The sequence below is a fragment of the Emydura macquarii genome, unplaced genomic scaffold, assembly GCF_026122565.2.
Source record: "Emydura macquarii macquarii isolate MOO-44397 ecotype Brisbane River unplaced genomic scaffold, CSIRO-AGI_Emac_v2 contig_1042, whole genome shotgun sequence".
NCBI classification, from domain to species: Eukaryota; Metazoa; Chordata; order Testudines; family Chelidae; genus Emydura; species Emydura macquarii.
Genome location: NW_027131179.1, coordinates 270 through 18,434, shown reverse-complemented (window position 1 = coordinate 18,434; position 18,165 = coordinate 270). Strand labels below are relative to the sequence as shown.

Sequence of the window (18,165 nt, the reverse complement as noted above, 5' to 3'; positions counted from 1 at the left end):
GGGGATTTTCTTAGTGTTTTGCGTGAATATTGTGTACATGCCTCACTGCGCCCTGTGTGTTGCACGAATACAATAGCTGGATATTTTTTAACTTAGCAACTGAGGGCTGGTGGGATTGGGGGCAAACTCTGCAAGAAGCCATCTGGCTATAGCGAGTTGGAGAACAAAGAGAGAGGTGGAGTCCAGGTGACCACTTTTGCTCCGGAAACTCAACAAAGGACGGAGAAGATGCAACTGGGAGTGACTGAGGGTGGGCTGTGGGAAGTAGGACACTCTGGTTTGGGACTGTGGGGAAAGAGCCAGGGCTCTGCACTCTGGGTCTGACACAGACGGACTTAGCTGTGACTTTCTGGGTTCTGTGCTGACAAAGAACTTCGCTAGGCTGTGTTCGGGACTACTAATAAACCCCTCTGTTTTACACCCCGGGCTGTGAGTCATTGTTGACTGTGGAAGTTGGGGGTACATCATTCCCCTTTGGGGGTGTATAAGACTTTCCCCAAGTGTCCTATTCAGGCAGACTCACTGAAGGAAGCTCCTGGTGTGGAACAGGGGTGCTGAAGGCTTCGAGGTCAGTCCCAGGAGGCGCTAAAGTCAAGCCCTGAGGAGTGTCACACAGCAGAGGGTCCTGCCTGGGTGCCTTTTTTAATGGATTTCTGACTTTCCTTCCCTGAGATGCTTCTCAGCCTTGGTGGAACCTCAGAGGTGGTAATTGGTATGTGCATGGGGAGAGCTAGGCTGGGATTTGTGGCTGTGCCGTGTATGCTGATTGGGTTTGCCATCATGCTTTGGAGGCTGGGGAAATTGTAGGGATACAGTCCTGAAATAAAAAGAAATTATATTGCAGAATTGGTTTTAAAATGATTTTTTTACTATATTAATAATATTCATTCATAAAGCCATGCTCATTCATAAACTGTGTTCATTCATAAAACTGCCGCACTGTGCTAATTGAAAAAGCTGCTTGACAGAGCCACTTTCATTCCCCTGCTATGAAAGCCACCCTTCTGTATAAATATAGCTATCACTGATAAAGCTGACCTTCATAGAATCATAGAATCATATGATTCTATGAAAGTCAGCTTTATCAGTGATAACTATATTTATACAGTTACTTGTCTTTAACTCACTTGCTTCTTATCCTTTTGTTGTTTGTCACTTGTGCTCTTATTCTCACTGATAGAAATTGTTATGAAAATTCCCTTTATGAAATTATCTTTTAAGTGATTCATTTCCTTATTGCCACCAATAGAACTACCATTCCTTCAAAGTATTCATTCTTTAACATTATAACTAAAAATAACACTTTTAATTGCTTGTTCTATAACATTGTAACCAAAGTCGGACATGATTCCATATTGTAACTGAAACTCCATTTTGAAAAATATACTCCGTATTATATTAACTAGTCTAAGTCTTGCTGAAACTTCGTTTAGGCGTGTATAATTTCATTTAGATGTGTGAATGAAGTCTGGGTGATGGAACCAGTCTCCAGCCACAGCCTGTCCTGATGATTGGGTAGAGTACAAACACCAGTACCACCTTGATGACTGAAGAAAGCAGACAACATCCTGAAAAAACAAGAAGAATCCACCCTAGCAAAGAAACAAAGAACCATGACAAGATAAAAGTCACGTCTGTAATTGACTGGTGATCAATGGTCACACAGAACTAAACCCTGAGACAGCGTGACACAGCAGGATCCATAGACTCACCTTAAAACTAAAACATATAAAAAGCTGGGTGAGAATGGGAAGCTTTGGGTAACGTTCTGCTTAGCAACGTCAAAGAGCATCGGTGAGCGCCCAACAGAGACCCTGCTCCTCCTCCTGCCCGGCTGTCATGGCCAGTTACCCGCCCTGAGCTGTGAACTCAAGCTGCGATTACAAGCTACGATCAGCTCTGGTAACTATACACGAGCAGCTGCAGAATGTTTGGTGTGTGTGCGCCTGTGTGTGTTAGGTATTAATTATTAGTCATTAACACAATTGTGCTTTCTCATAATAAAGGTGGCATATTGCCTTGTCCCCTGAAAAAGCTCCCGCGTGTTTCTATCGGCATAACAGAAGGTGGGTTGGAAATTGTGTTCCCAGTCCGGCTTTACAGTGTTGCTGTGCCTTGGAGGTGCTGACATGGTGTCAGAAAGGTGAGCAGGGGGCATCTGGGGAAGCTGGACAGGCGTCCCCTCTACATCCCCCTTAGGCTGTGCAGACTCTTGAGGACATTGCACTGTGGCGGGTGACTAGGAGGCAGAGAGCGGCCTTATTCCAAAAAGCAAAGGGCAGCGCGAGAGTCTGTGAACTTATTCACCCAGATGTCCCCTCCCAGAGGTGCTGCAGGAGTGAGAGGGATTTGTGATCTGTGCCGGGGGAATGACCCTGCAGCTGTCGCCCCTGACGTTCAGACAACAATCGAGTGATTTATTGGCCTTAGGTTCTGTTTTATCTCCCCTGCAGACACAGTGGAAGTGCAGAGAGACTCCACAGCGCCCTGCAATGGTGCTGTGAGGCTGTCACTGTCCCCAGCCTTTCTACCTCAGCCTGTGAAAAGTCATTAAGAGCTTTGTTATCCCTAGGGTGTCCTAGGGCATTTATACCTCAGCAGGGAGCTGTAGTCCTAGCACCTGTACAGGCAGGTGGTGCCTCATGTTACCTGGGAACAGCAAACCCACCCCCTCTATTCCTGTAACCTCTGTCTCCATGAACTTCCACATCTCAAACTAATGAATGTTTGCAGAGCTCGGATCTGCTGCGTGAGGTAGAGGCTGCGCTGTGCCATGCTGCTGTCTGCCCTTTTGGGATGTGGGGTGGGGGTTTGCTGGGCAGGACAGATGGGGGAGGGGAAAAGAAGAGAGGTAGGTTGGCAGGTGCCCTCCATGGTGTGGGCTGAAAAATGGTCACGGGTTGGAGCTTTAACATGTTGCAGAGGCCGATTGCCTGGGCAGAGGAGCTGCCATCCTGGAAAGTGTGGGGAGCGGGGGATGAGAGGACAGCCTGGGCCGAGGAGGGAGGGGGTGGGCAGGAGATTTGGAAACCTCCTAGCTGACATGTGCCAACAATGGATGCAGCCCTGGGCCCGCAGGATGGAAGCTATCGTGGCCGCGTAGCACAAACACGTTAAAGCTCCACACTGACACGCCGAGATTCCCTCTGAGGATCTGCCTCTTGGTCCCAGTCTGGGTTTGTGGCTGGGAATCGGCTCCGTTGCTGCAGGGCAGGAATCTGGTTCTCTGTCTGCCCGACCGGGGCCAGGGGACTGAGTCACAAAGAGATCCTGGCTCTCAGGGGACAGCTTCTCACCGGCCTCATTGCACATCCTCCCATGAGGGGTGTGGCTGTCCTCGGGGGAGGGGAGAAGGCAGCAGGTTCCACATCCTTTCTGGGTCGGGTGGGGGTGTAGCTGTGCAAAATCCTGGCCAGGTCCTCACAAAATGGGCAAGTGATTATTGTTCATCATTGTCTGGATTTATTATTGCTGCACAATAAGGCCGCTAATCAGCTATCGCAGCGCACATGTGTACTAACGGAGGGCACAGCGCAGCAATGACCTCTATGGCTCGTGGTGCTGGCACAGCGTATTTATGCAAGTTACAGGTGCAGAAGTTTGGCCTGTACTTATTTACTCTTGGAAAAGGACCCAAACTTCGACTGTGACTGTGTGGAGACATTAACCATTATAAAAAAACACATTATAAAAAAAACCAGCCAGGGCAGAGGGTGTAGTTAGGGGAGGAGGGACGGAGGCAGGTTGGTTTGGAAGGGTCGAGGGGATCACTTGCGCCTGTCGGGAGTCTGGTGTAAAAGGCTGAGCCAGGCAGCAGGACGGGACTCCACATAACTGCTGCTGTGCTGCGATGTACCTGGAGCATAAAGATTGATAAAGACACTTGGGGCAGGTAGCCAGGTGCACTGTACATGCTGCTTAATTCCCCAAGTGGGCCTGCCATCCAGGGGCTCCAGGAGCTGACGGGGGAGCCCAGCCACAGTCAGATACTTACAAATGAACATCCCCACCACTGTCTGCAGGATAGTTTGTGCTGTAAATTGTTGGTGACAACAGAGTTTTATGTCACTTCAGATACCAACAATTAGTTTGTACTTTAACCAGCTTACCAGCACATTTTCCCATGTAATAATGCAATCAGATTGGATAAGAAATCCTAATACTGACCCCTAATTTCAGCGGAATAGAGGGAAAGGACCACAGATATTTCTGAAGGAAAGTTTATGGAAAAATTAGCTATTTTCAGCTTAACCTTTCCCTGTGTGGAAAACTGGGAAAAACACGTAGCTTCACCAGCTCGTGCCACTTAGAAACCAGCAGACAGGATGAAAAGCCAAATGAATCCATCACAAGGTAATTTGAGGGTGTGGATTTTCAAATAATTAAGGTAAGTAGAGGGCGCTCTGCCAGGAATTGAATATTTTCAATAAATCTTCAAAATTGAACTGTATTGAAACTGTTCATGCTGCATCCAGATTAAAAAAAAAAAAAAAAAGAAGCATTTGTAGCACTGTCATGTGATGTGCCTCCCCTTATACCTCTATTCAACTACCTCTTCAAGAAATTAGGTTCAGTCACTAATTTCAAGGAATTAGACCAATTAATCACTACAGAGAATTCCAGAAGCTGGAGGACAAAACCCAGAGCAATTGGGATGAATTTCCTGAAACAACTTTTTTTTTTTGGTGCTCTAAACATCACATGACAGCAAAAATATCACCCTTTGGACTGATATATGACTAAGAAAAAAAGTTTCCTGATGAAGTTTTCACCAAACGGCATGATAAGTGTCTTTAAGTGCCAGGGTCCTTAATACAATTACGTTAGTTTATGCTGACTCATTTAAGGAATATAAGTCTTTCTTTATTTCTTTACCAAACTCCATTTGTTGTGTCCTGATAACAAGCCCACAAAGAGCTCATTGAAATAAAAAATGGACACTGACAGCACATTGCCTGGAAATAATATTTCTAAAGAAAAACAAACGAAAAAGGATAAGGTAGAAGAGCTTCCTGTGTATAGGAAAATAGCATTGGGGTGTGGGGACTGTGTTTTGTTAATTGATGTGAGGAGAACAGGAAAGGGAGGGTCATATTTTAATTACAGATTATATGTAGCTAGAAAGTTTAAAATCACATGAATTAATTCTAGCAGAAGTTCTTGGAATATTAATATGGAATCTTGTGTGAGTTCATTGAAATATTTTGCTTAATTCAGTCTGTCATCTTTTTTCATCTATTACTTTTCAAAGGTGCATGTGCCCTGCCTTCCAGAGGGAACCAGTAAAGACGGTAAGGAGAGAGAGAGAGAGAGAGAGAGAGAGAGAGCTGACAGTTTTCTTAGGAGAAATATTTTGGATTTCCTGAAATCACGCAGGTGAATTTTAATGTTGTTTTGAGAGAAAAATAAAAAAAATAAAGGAAAATCATTCCATTTTGAAACATATGTTTAGATGCTTGAAATGCTTTTGAAATAATCTTGAAATGTAATTTATAATATTCTTATACTTACACCTTGCATAGCAACATTTTCTAACTTAGAACAATCTCTCTTTTCTCCTTCTCTCCCTATTTTACACTGAGATTTCACAGAGGCAGAAAATTCAGACAGGAGTGACTGATCCCGTCTGTCACCATCTGCAACCCCTGGGCTGGGGGATGGGGAAAGATGATGGGCAGCAACGTGTGATGGGGCAGCAGAAGACACAAGCTGTCTGTCCATATTTCCTACCAGTATCACCCTGTGCTGGGAGCCGTTTGTCACACAGCACTGGAGAGGGGCAAACACAGGGGGAGGGTGGAAAAGATGTCTGGGCTCCTTCCCCTGAGCGGGTCCCATTTGCCCTTCCCCTGGCCCAGCTACCGAATCCCCTCCCCCAGCTCTCCCCACTCCCCACCCTCCCCTCATCGCGCTGGGATCAGCTCCCCCCACAGGCTGAGGCTGCAGCGCAGAGCGGCCCATACAGCAGGGCCTCGGCACTCCCACCCCTGCCCCCAGTGCTGCCCCCTGGGGCTGTTTAACCCCCCGCCATGGGCAGAGACTCCCCCAGGGCAGGAAATGCCGGGACCTTCCCCTCGCTCACTGGCCCTGTCGCACTCACTGTCCCCCCACAGACCATTTCTGCCATGGGCTCTTCCTCCTTGGGGGGACTCTCCCCTCCCTCTTCGTTACATCCTCCCAGAGTCTTCCTCGTGTCAGCTGGGCTCTTCCCTTCCTGCTGCTGCAGCCCCCTCCCATCCCCACCATCAGCATCCACCCCTGATAGTGCCCCACCCAATTCACACCCCATACCTGCACCCCGGCCCAGCAGCCGGCTCCCCTCACCCCCTTCTCTGCCCCTCTCCCCTCCCCCATCTGACAGGTCTGGGGCTGAGAACTGAGGGGTGGGTGGGCAGGTGGGTGATGCCCTTTAGTCCCTCCCCTGGGCACAGGCCTGGGGGCTGCTCAGCGCTGGGAGGGGACAGTCTCTGCGCGGGTGTCGCTGTCAGGGACACAGATTCCCTCCGGCCTGGGCTGGGACCGGGCAGATGATCAGGGGAGCCGCGTTTTCACCCCCAGCACTGAGACCAGTATAGAAATAAGGGCGAAGCGTCCCAGAGAAGGTGTCAGTGAAAGTGAAGAGCTGGGACCTGTCAGTCACATTGTAAAATGAGACCTCGCCCGCCTCATAGTCCAGGAAAATCCCCACCCGGCTGGGCCTGACGCTCACGGGGAGGATGGTAGAGCGGGAGGTGAGGGCCTCATATTCCCCATCCCTCATCCCCACGGCCCAGTATCCATCCTCAGGTGAGCGTGTGACCCACCCCTTCCTGCTCACAGATTCCCTACAAACCCCCAGAATCCATCTAGTCTTGTCTCCCACCTGCACCTCCCAGTAACGCCTCCCGCCCGGGAACCCCTCAGCGCCCAGCACACAGGGACAAGTATCAAATCTCTCAGGATTGTTGGGCAGATCCTGGCGTGTGTCTCTGCGTCTCACACGTTTCCAATCCTCAGACAGGACGAGGTTGGGATGAGCCGTGTCTGGATCCAGAGTCACGTCCACTGGGGAGACAGTCACAGAGTAGGGGCTGGTCAGAGGGATCAAAGGGAAATTAACCTGCGTCCCCGTTAATCGCTGGGGTGGGTTGTTGCCCGTTAATGGGAGTCAGGGCCCATCTGCCCATGGGAGTGAACTTGAGGGGAAGGAGAGCAGGAGCAGGGGAGGGGCGGGGTGGGGGAGGGCAGCCCAGGGGCAGGGGAGGGGACAGGCTGATGCTGGGAGAGCAGAGGAGGGGCAGGGGGAGGGGCAGGCACAAGGGTGGGGGGGAAGGAAAGGAGCAGATACCAGGAGGACAGAGGGGGGTGGAGGGAGGGGCATGTCCCAGGGTCACAGGGAAGCAAGGGAAGGGGGGCACCAGGGGACAGAGGGGTGTGAGGTAATGGAGGGCTTCAAGGGGCAGGGGAATGAGGAGAGGGGGAGCTCTAGGGAGCAGAGGGGAGTGAAGAGGAGGGTCAGGTGCCAGGGGTGGAGGGGGAGGAGTGGGGCAGGCACCAGGGGCACAGAGTGAGGCAGGAGCTGGGGGCAGCAGGGGTGTCTAGGGCAGGGGTGATCACTGTAGGGCAGAGTGAGGGCTGGGGCAGGTGCAAGGGGGCAGAGGGGGGTGATGGGAGGGGTGGGTTTCAGGGGGACTAAGGCAGAAGAGGATTCCAGGGAGGCAGAGGGGGAGTGAAAGGAGGGGCTGGCCCCAGAGGACTAGAGGGAGCGGTAGAAGGGGCAGATGTCAAGAGGTAGATGGGGAGGATGGAAGGCACCAGGGGCAGAGAGTTGTGAGGGAATAGGGGGCTCCAAGGGGCAAGGGAAGGAGGAGAGGGGTGGGCTCAAGGGGGCAAAGGGGCAGTGAAAGGTGGGGCTGGCTCCAGGACACTATAGGGGGTGAGGGAAGGGACAGGCACGCGGGGCAGAGGGATCTCAATGGGAGCGGCACACACCAGGTGGGCCAAGGATGGGGCAGGGGAATGCACAGGTGACAAGGTGACAAGGGGGGTGAGGGGAGGGGCAGGCACAAGGGGGCCAGAGGGGAGAGAGGGAAAGGCAGACCCCAGGGGACACCAGGGGAGCAAGTAAAGGGGCAGTCGTTAATGGGGAGAAAGTGAGGATAGTAGGGGTAGGTGCCAGGGGTATGGGGATGGGGCGAGTGGAGGGGCTGCCTTATGGGGGCAGAGGGTAATGAGGGGGGCACCAGGGAGGAGGAGGGTGGATGAGGGGAGGGGTGGGACCCAGAGGGTAAAGAGGGTGAGGGAAGAGAGGGGCCCCAGGGGCTCAGAGGAGTGAAGGGAGGGGCTGGCACCAGGGGATGGGGGATGGGGAGTGAAGGGTCAGGGCTGGTGGGGGATGTGGAAGGTGGCGGGGGAGGGGTGCAAGGGAAGGAGCGGGCACCAGGGGGCGAGGGGAGGGTCTAGTACTGTTGGGTGATCGAGGGCTGTGGCACGTGGGAGCTGCGGGGTGGCGGTGCCGGCGCAGAGGGAGCCTGGGAGTGAGATGGGAGCTCCGGGCCAGCAGGGCCCATTCACCACCGCGCAGGCACTGGCTGTGGGGGTCACTGCCGGAGGGGGGAGGGTAGATCTGGCGCCGTGTCCTGCTTGGCATGGTTGGTACCTGGGGCAGCCCCAGGGCAGGAGCCTGTGGGGGCTGGGCACTCCCCCGGGGTGGGCTGGGTAGACTGTGCTGGGGTGAGGGGACAGGCGGGGTATGTGGAGCAGGCAGATGTCCTGGTTTTTTGGACCTCAGAGGTGGCGACCCTAACAGGCTCCCCAGCATTGTTTGTGTGACTCGTCTGCCCTCCCCCTCCTGCCCTAGCTCTGTGCGGTAAGATACCCCGGAGTGCAGGAAGCCCTGGTCCAGTGGTGCTGCAATGTGTGTGCATGGCCCTTGGGCTCTCTCACCCCTGCTGGAGCTGCCCCAGACTCTCCCAGCATGCACCAGTGCACACACAGCCAGGCAGCATGCTGGGAGCAAACACACACACACACACACACACACACACATACACATACACACACAGCCCAGCCACAGCTGTCAGGCAGAAAAGGTGCCGTGTGGGCACAATTTGCTGTAACTGGGTCTGGGGAGTGTCAGAAGCTGGTTATAAAAACCCGTCTGCTCTTGCAATGGGGACAGGACCTTCATTGCCCCAAACCCATGAAGACACAGAACAGCTCCTGTCTGGGCATGTTATGCTAGCAGCAAATTACTAAAGCCCAGTCTGAGCATGGAAATCCTGTGGCTGGGCAGTTCAGTGCCAGTTATGGACAGGTGAGAATATCCATCCTGCAGACCCAGCTACCGCCCTGGACAGCTGACAGCAGGGTCAGATTTCCTCACCAATCAGCCCTTTTCCACAGGGGGCGTGTCCCTGCCCTGCAATAAACCCAGGTGTCGTCTGCCCCTTTCCATCTGCCCCAGTGACATTGCTGCTTCTAGCCCATTGAATGTCATAGGAAAATGCTTTGGGCAGGGATGGGAGCACAGAGCCCCCAGGGGGAGTAGGGGTCTCACCCTGGATAAAATATCAGCGGGATGTACAGTACCTGCGTAGGTCTGGGCGATTCTCCACCCTGCAACCAAGCACAGACAGAGGGGTGAGAAAGCCCCGAACACAAACAGGCTGAGCAGGAGACAATGTCAGACAAGGTGATACTGGGGGAAATGGAACTTACTGAGCTCAGCCTGGAGTTTACCTAAAAAGAAAACAAAGAGAAACGTGTCAATATCACATGATCTCACCAGGGGAAACCAGTCAAAAAGGCCTTAAAGCAGGGAAGTTAAATTCCTTAGACTCGGCCTGGAGGCTACGTCAGCAACCAGGGTCTGGCACCCCTGGGCAACAAAGGCATCAGCGAGGGGAGAAATACAGTAACCCCACCCAGCCACCTGGCCAGGTGCAAGAGGGTGTTAGAGCCAAACAGGGATCCCTCAGCACATGGCAAATATTAACCCTGTGAGCCAGGAGAAAGGAGCGTACAGTGCAGCAGGTGACGTGTGTGATGGGAATTAGGAGGCTAGACTGGAATTAGCAGAGTGAACGGCCTAAGATATAATACAAATACCAGGGAATCATTTCAGTCCATCAGAACCAGGACACCTGTGAGAGAATTGATGGGTCCCTGGATCAGCTGGGGATAAAGGGAGCAATTGGGGAGGATAAGGACAATGCTGAGAGACTGATTTTTTTGCATCAGTTTTTACCACAGAGGGTGCAGGGGAGAGACCTGTCCTCGAGCGGCTCTTTTCAGGAAATAAAGATCAGGGATTGAGATGTGACGAGGAGATATTGGAACAAACTGGTCAATGAAAGAGCCAGCAGCCATCAAGAGCAGAGGGGAGCCCTGCCAGATTGCAAAGCCCAGGAGCTCTCAAATGACATCAGATCGACATGACTGAAGTGCCAACAATAATGTGCATCTCTCATTAAAATCAGCTGCTATTCTGGAGACTCGGAGGTTTGGGAATGTTGTAGCCAGCTTTAAAATTTGGTAGGAGTGATCCTGAGAATTACAGCCCAGTGAGCCTTATGTCAGTATGTGCTGAACTGGCTGAAACAATAACTACAATAGAAATAGAAAACAGCTCTATGACAATGACAGGATAAGGTCTGAGTAGCGGAGCTGGAAAGGGAACCTGTGTCCCCCTAATTTATCAAATTGCTTTGAGTAGGTCATTAAATAATGCACAAAGGAGAACCCAATGGCATAATTTACATGGAGTTTCAAAAAGCCTTTAACAAAGTTTTTCACAAAAGGTTATTAAGGAAACTAAGTCATCATGAGGTGTAACTACTCAGGAAAAAGACCTCAGGGTTAGGATTAGGGTTGAGGATGAGGGTCAGGGGTCCCTCATCCCACTCCAGCCATCCCCCAGGGAGGTTTCTCATCCCCAGTCCAGCCAGACCCCTCCTCTCCCTGACCCCAGTCCCACTCAGAACCCGACTGATTTTGGTGAAAATCAGAAAATGGAAAAGCCGGATTTTACTGAAAATAGATTTTCCAATTTTCACCCAAGTCGATATGGATCTGCCCAGAGTGGGGGTGGGGTGGGGCTGGGACCTGGCCACAGGGAGGCTGAGGGCTTGTCCTGGGGGTGCAGCTCTGCCTACATGAGTAACAAAGTGGGTGCCCCGCCCTGTATTACAGCTGTGCCTAGAGGCCAGGCCAGGCCAGTGCTGGGCTCTGCACAGACGTGGGGCAGTCGCCAGTCCCTGCCCCGAAGAGCTGCCAGTCTAACCAGACACGACAGGCCCAGGGCGGGGGAAGGGGCAGGACACACAAGCAGAGTGAGCAGAGCGATGGTGCAAATGGCACGTCCCTGCCACCCTTTAACAATCACACTGCGCTGGGCAGGGGGAGGGACAAGCTACATGGAAAGGGAGGGCAGGGGAGCAGGATGGGGATGGGGGGTTGGGGGGACAGGAATGGGTTTGAGGGGGTCAGAGCCGGCAGCCAATCAGCACAGAGAGAAGATGGGCGAGTGACACTGTGACAAGCAGCGTGATGACATCATCAGCCACCGCGTCCCTGCCACCTTCTGCCTGCCAGGGGCACCCCGGGGGTGTGAAGTGCTGCAGCAGCTCCCAGCATGGGCACGTCGCTGGGACACGGTCACAGAGTGACCCCAAACCTGCTCCCCCCCCCCGCTGTGTGGGAGCAATAAACCCCCTGGGTTCAGTGCGTGGGGCTGGGCAGGCCCGGCGATGGCGGGGGGCAAAGGGGCAATTGTCCAGGGGCCAGCGATTTAAAAGGGCCGAGGCAGAGGGATCGATACCATGGGCGATGGTTGAAGCTTCCCTTTGGGGAAGCTCGTTCCCCGGCCTGCCTCTCCTGCCCGTGGACCTGCCCTCACACCACCCCCGCCTGCCCCAGACCCCGCCCTCCATCCTCGTCCCTTCCTCTTTGCCTGCTTGCCCCCACGTCCGTCCCTCCCCCACCCACTCAGCGAGCCTCCGACCTGCCGTTCGCTTCTCGCCACGTCTCTCCTCCCCCTCCCACCCCTTCCCCTCTTGGCCCCCTCTTCTCTTACACAGCCCCCCTTCCCCGCTCAGGCCCTCCACCCCCACCATCAACTTGTGACAAAGTCTGAGATTCCCCCTCCACATCCCACTGAACCAAGGGACCGACCGTACCTTTCTCTGCCAGATGCGCCGCTGCAAGTCAATGACAGGAGAGGGGTGTTACAAGGGAGAAGATTTAACTTCAATTAGTGCAAACTCACAGAGTCATTTTTCTGCTGGTAGAAGCTAGAACACACACAGGGCTCTGCCCAGCTATTCCTGCTGCGAGCGTTATACTGGGGACACAGCACCTAGTGCAGTTAAAAGGCTGAGTAAATGGCCGTCTCCTGTCCCTATCGGCTGAGTGAAGATAGGCCCCACACTGAACTCGATGGCGTGTCTGTCCGTCTGGAATGGGATAACTTTTGAAAACTGCATCTCATCAACTCCAGTGTTTCATGGCATGTTCCAGGCATCAGTGGGCAGAGCCTCCTGATTTGGGTGACAACTGGAGAACTGTAAAAGCCTGGGACTGCCACTAACAGTCACGGTTTCATCCCTCAGGACACGAGGTGAGGCCGTGACCTTAGGGTTAGGGTTAGTGTTTAAGGTGAGGGTGAGGTTAGAGTTCGGGTTTGCAGGCCCAACTCCCATTCCAATCAGCCCCCATGCTGGACTTTTGCCTCCTCTTCAGCCATCCCCTGTCAACTGGGCTCTTCACCCCTGTTTTCTAGCCAGGCCCCTCGCCTCCCCACTCTGATCAGAGCCCCATTGATTTCAGTGAAAATCAGAAAAGATTTTAGTGGAAATTAGTTTTTTCCTGTTTTCTGCTTTTCTGAAAAATCAGTAGGGTTATGGCCAGTGTGTGTGTGGGGGGAAAGGGACCCATTAAAATGTCAAGGGAGGGTTTGAGGAGCTCACGTGGATGCACCACTGGGCCTATGTAAGCAATGAAGTGAGCAACCCTCCAGTTACAGAATTGCCACGTAATTGTGCTCCGGGATCTAAACTCCGGGGCTGAGATTCTGTGCTGGGAACTCGCAGCCCAGGGACACGTGAGGGCAAAGGCGGCTTTAACCCACCTCCCACCGCGTCCTCCTGATCCCGGGTGCTCTGGGTGCCAAAGCAGTCCCCACAGTAACCCAGGACTTGTCTTACCAGCGTAAAGTAAGGTGGGAATTTAAACCGCTCTTGTTACACCAGTATAACGCCCCATGTCAACGCTCTTATTCCCTAGTAGGAGTGAGTTTTTCTGGCTTATGTCAAATGGTGGGGCAGACCCCTTTGGAAATCTTAGACATAGTCTGAAGCCCTCCAGGGATTAGTGGAACACAGGTTGAAAATCACTGCTCTAGTGGGAGAAAAGGATGAGAGGTGAGATACCCCCCTTCATATTTATGGGGATAACCATTACGTCAGTTAATGTAACTGGCCCAGACACTGATCTTTCTCACTCTCCAGTTCCGATCGCAGCGTCTCTGGATGGAGAAAAGGGTGAGAGGTGAGATTTCATTCTGTCGTGTTTATGGTGAAGTTCCTGTTATTGTTTAATGCAGCTGGGCTGTCGTTATGAAATAGAGAAACAAATAGACGGACATATGGAGAGACACAGATGGGTCCCTGAGGAGGTCCCTGCACTCCCATCCTAGGCCAACTCCTGATATTGAGGATGACACCTGCCCCCTGGTCCCAGTGACACACGGCAACAGCTCCCTGTAAGGCCAGGCTAGTTGGGAGGTGCCCAGCTAAGAACGTGGTGGAGGTGCCTTTCTTTAGCTGGGTGCTCAGCTCAGCATAAGCCGGGGAGAAGGGTGTGGATGGACCCTGCAGGCATCACCTCTAAGATCAGCTCTTTCCCACATGGAGCTCGTCCACAGGGTATGTCAGCCTGGGATACAAACACTGCAGGAAATGGAGGTAGCGTCATGTCTGACAGTCACGTCTGAGCACAGCCTGAGCTAGTCCATCTGTGCCCCAGTGCGAGCAGCATCTCAGGGCAGCCGTGCAAATCCTGAGTGTGTGTGTTTTGTTACAGCACTCCTAGCCAGACCGCACAGCCGTGCAAATCCTGAGTGTGTGTGTTTTATTACAGCACTCCTAGCCAGACCGCACAGCCGTGCAGCTGGGGCAGAGAATTCTCTCCAAGGCCCGTGAAACAAGACAGTGACAGTTAATTGGTCTGATTTGTTAGTGTTTGGAAATGAGCCCAACATAGCTCTCTCTGCGCACATAGACACATTTTACATACAACTCGAAATGAGATAATCCCTGTCATCTAACCATGGGCTCAGTGCGCATCCTGTATCCATTCAAACCACAAATTAACCAGTTCAAACCTGGTGCTGACAGTGTGGGAAGGTGACAGTTCTAAACACACAACATCCAGTTCTAACTTTCACATCCATCTTGACTGGAAAATCATTTAACAGACATTTCCCCTTCCCAGTTCTTCCTACACTTGCAAATATCTACATAAAGTTCACAGCACTTCAGGGAAGAAAAACCCTCTGGGTGGGACTTTGAAAGGTGCCTTAGGGGTTTACACACTGGTTCTCAATAATTTAAACAAAAACTGAGTATTCAGACCGCTTAGGCAGCTTTGAAAACCACAGCTCCCTATAAATACAGAGAGCACTGAAGGCCAATTTCTGCCCTTTGCGACCAGAGAAAAAACTCCAGTTCAACACTTACACAGCAGTAGAGAGTTCATTGCCCTGTTCTGCAGAAGGATCTCAAGCTGGGCAAATTTTAGTGTAGATAAGGTAAATATTAACCTTTCCATTTGCACAGCCACTACTTTGCCCATCCACAGCTCCTACTTCCCTAGACAGGGAAAAGAGGGGATCCATGCACAGACTGGGGGGCAGAACTGGGCCCTAAGAAGACCCTTCTCTCCTTCTACTTTGCTTTCTTGTTTTCCTGCAAGCAGCCCAGTTACACATGTCAGAGCTCCAAGCCCAGCTCACTGAGCCTCACGTTTGTGTTTCAGCTGGAGCAGGGCTGACACCACGGAATAGCTCAGAGTCACATTCCAGCGGGTGCCTTGGTGAGAGCCGAAGGGGTGAAACCACTGAGGCTTCTCAGTTCAAATGTGAAGTCATAATTTATTCAGCTCCCCCTTCACCCTCAGCCCAGCTCCCACTGCCTGAAACTCCTCTGGACATTAAAAAAAGCCCCTTAATCCTTGTCTCTCTGCTTTTGGTTTTGGTTTTAAATCTCTGTCTGTCAGTCTGTCTCTCCCTCTCACCAAGTCCCTGTCCCCCCGTTACTTTACCTTTCGCTCTGTGTTGCCACCAGAAGCAGTAACTGGCCAGGGCAATGAGAACAGCCAGGAGAGCCAGGATCACCCCCAGAGCCACCATCAGGGGACGGACCCTCGGGAAAAACTGCAAGAGAAAGCGTCATTGACTAGTTGGAAGCAAACACATGCAGGATGAAGGCAGGACACTCGACAGTGGTGACACAGTGACTAGTTAAAAGAATCTCACAGGGAAATACACAGTGAGATGTGGCTCCTTTGTGCTTTATTATTAAGACAATGAAAGTCCAAGCTTTAGTCTTTTTACTGACTATGGTTAACTCATGGGAGGAGGCGTGTTGGGGACAGGGAGGGGGCAGGGAGGAGCTCTGCTATGCTGCATCCATCTTCATCCTCCAACTGCCTACGTCCAAGTCAGCTGATGTTCCCTCACTTCCCTAGGCTGCTCTGACTGACCCCAGGGCTGCAGCCGGTGCAGACTGGCCCTCCCTAAGGCAGTGGGCACAGTTCACCACACTTTGCTTTACGCTGGCTCGTCTGGGGTGTAAATCTACCTCGCACTAGGCTGCTGCGCACTCACTGACTGTGTGGACCCTGCTGCTGGGCACTGAAAGTTCCCTGCTGCACTTTGATCTGTTCCCGTTTCAAAGCTGGGTAGAGCAAAGCGCACCACGGAATTGTTAGTGCAGGTAGCAGGGTCCACACAGACAGACGGTGCCTGGCAGGCCAGTGCGAGGTAGATTTACACCCAGACGAGCCAGCGTAAAGCAAGGTGGGGTGAGCTGTGCAGGCACAGCTGAGCTGAGGCAGATTTACCCCCAGCTTGCCATGAACTAACTGTTCCTGTAGACAAACCCTGATTCTGCTCACACACTGCACAGCCCAGCTCTAGCATGTGAACAGGACCTCGAAAACCCCAATCCCAACCCCCATTCCTAAATTGACAGCTTGCAATTCCAGCGTAGTCCTCACTGCACTGCAGGGACAAAGGAGAATTCCCTCCCGCTCCCCACAGAGAAGAGATGATCACTGGATACGGAGCTGCTCTGAGAATCTGGCCAATGGCAGCCCAGCCTGCAAAGTCCTAAACACCCTTAGCTCCTGCTGGAGTCACAGAGCATTGAGGCTGCTCAGGATTTACAAGAAGCGCTCGGCACCTTGAAGGTTCAGGCCAATAACGAGAAGATACAATTTTAAATACCCTCCACCAATGTCTGCATCATCTCAGTCTATCCACGTGCGGCTTGGCCGGGCACTGACCTGCTATAGAAATCTCTGACTGCCTCTCCTGGTTGAGTCGGGGGTTCCTGACACAGCAGGACACTTTCCGGTTGGACTCCTCTGTTAGAACAATGGCAGCCTCTGTTTGAAACAGGCCATTGGCCTCTTGGGATATTTTTTCAGAGGCTGATGGTAAGAGCTGTCCCTGGAGATCTCTCCACAGCACCTCGGGCTCTGGGAACCATCCAGATGATCGACACACAACCCGGATCCCTCCATCCTGATGTCCCTCCACAGAGATGGCAGGAGCAGAGCCCAAACCTACAGAAGAAATGAATGAACTTGTGATGACCCTGCAGTGCCCAGTAATGAGACAAATGTTTTCCCACTATTATCAAAAGCCGTTTCCTATTAAACTAATAACTGACTGTGAGCCCGGGTGTGGTTGATTAGTTAAACTGGCCAGATTCCAATTTGACATACAGTAAAATTAATGTTAATGTTAGGTCTGTTTGTAGGACTACAGATAGATAAACTGAATTGAATTTATTGTACAAATGAATTTTTTTACTGTATCAATAACATACACTCATTCATTTATAAAACCATGCTAATTGATTCATTCATAAAACCGTGCTGTGCATGTATTAGATGCTTGGTAGAGCCGCTTTCATTTGTTCGCTGAGAAAGCCGTTCCTGTATCAGATTAGTTTCCACTGACAAAGCCGTCTTCAAGTCACTTGCCTCTTGTCCCTCCACAGTTTAAGTTTTGTCCTTCCACTTTTTCAGTCACTTGCACTTTTATTATTAGCAATGATAGAAACTGTCTGTATATAAATTTTCCTAATTAAGTATCTCATTCCTTCATAGCCATTAGAAGTTGCTTTTAGAGTCTCTGTTCTTTAACATTTTGTATCTATTCTTTGCTGGAGTAACTAAAGTAACTCCTTTTAATAACTTGTCCTATTACATCGTAACCAATGTCCGATGGGCCTCCATATTGTAAATTGGAACTCCATCCTGAATAATGTACTCCATTTTACATTCTTCATGAAACTCCATCTAGGTGTATACTGTGTAATGTCATTTAGATGGGTGAATGAAGGGAGTGTGTGCTGGGATCAGTCTCCACTGCCAGCCTGTCCTGATGATGCAATGCAAGTACCACCTTAATGGCTGAAGAATGCAGAGAAATCCTTTAAAAAGCAAAGAGGATCCACCCCAGAGACAAAAGAACAAAGTCTAATCAAGACAAGATGAAAGTCATGTCTGCAGTTGACCTGGCCAGCTTCAAACACCAGCTACGAACTCAAGCTACGATCTCCAGCAATGATCAGGACTGGGAACTATACCTGATGTACTGCAGAACATTTGGTGTCCGTCTGTGTGTGTGTGTGTGTGTAGGTACCAGATAATAGCTATTAACATAATTGTGATATAGCGAGGGCAGAAAGCAGTAGGGGAGTGATTTTTATATTACAAACTAAAGGTCTGGTGAATTGTACTGTAAATGCCGTTCCAATTTTTCTCATCCTGTGGTTTCCATTGTCCCTAGAAAACTATTATCTAACTCTGAGCGTTGTGATATAGCAGGGCAGAGGGCAGTAGGAGAGTACACCTATTTGCAAACCAACGCCCGCCTACTGCTCAAGGCCCCTC

At 51.3% G+C, this 18,165-nt stretch overlaps 1 protein-coding gene across 1 annotated transcript; it reads right to left on the bottom strand.

Moving 5' to 3' along the window:
• Positions 1–6,399: 6,399 nt before the first annotated feature.
• On the bottom strand, positions 6,400–16,827 carry LOC137150924 (butyrophilin subfamily 1 member A1-like; the record flags this gene model as incomplete). The annotated part of the gene is made up of 7 exons (XM_067544982.1): positions 6,400–7,044; positions 9,571–9,597; positions 9,700–9,720; positions 12,159–12,179; positions 13,466–13,504; positions 15,301–15,412; positions 16,523–16,827. Coding segments are annotated over 7 exons (1,085 nt in total), but the record flags the coding sequence as incomplete, so codon positions are not given.
• Positions 16,828–18,165: the final 1,338 nt, after the last annotated feature.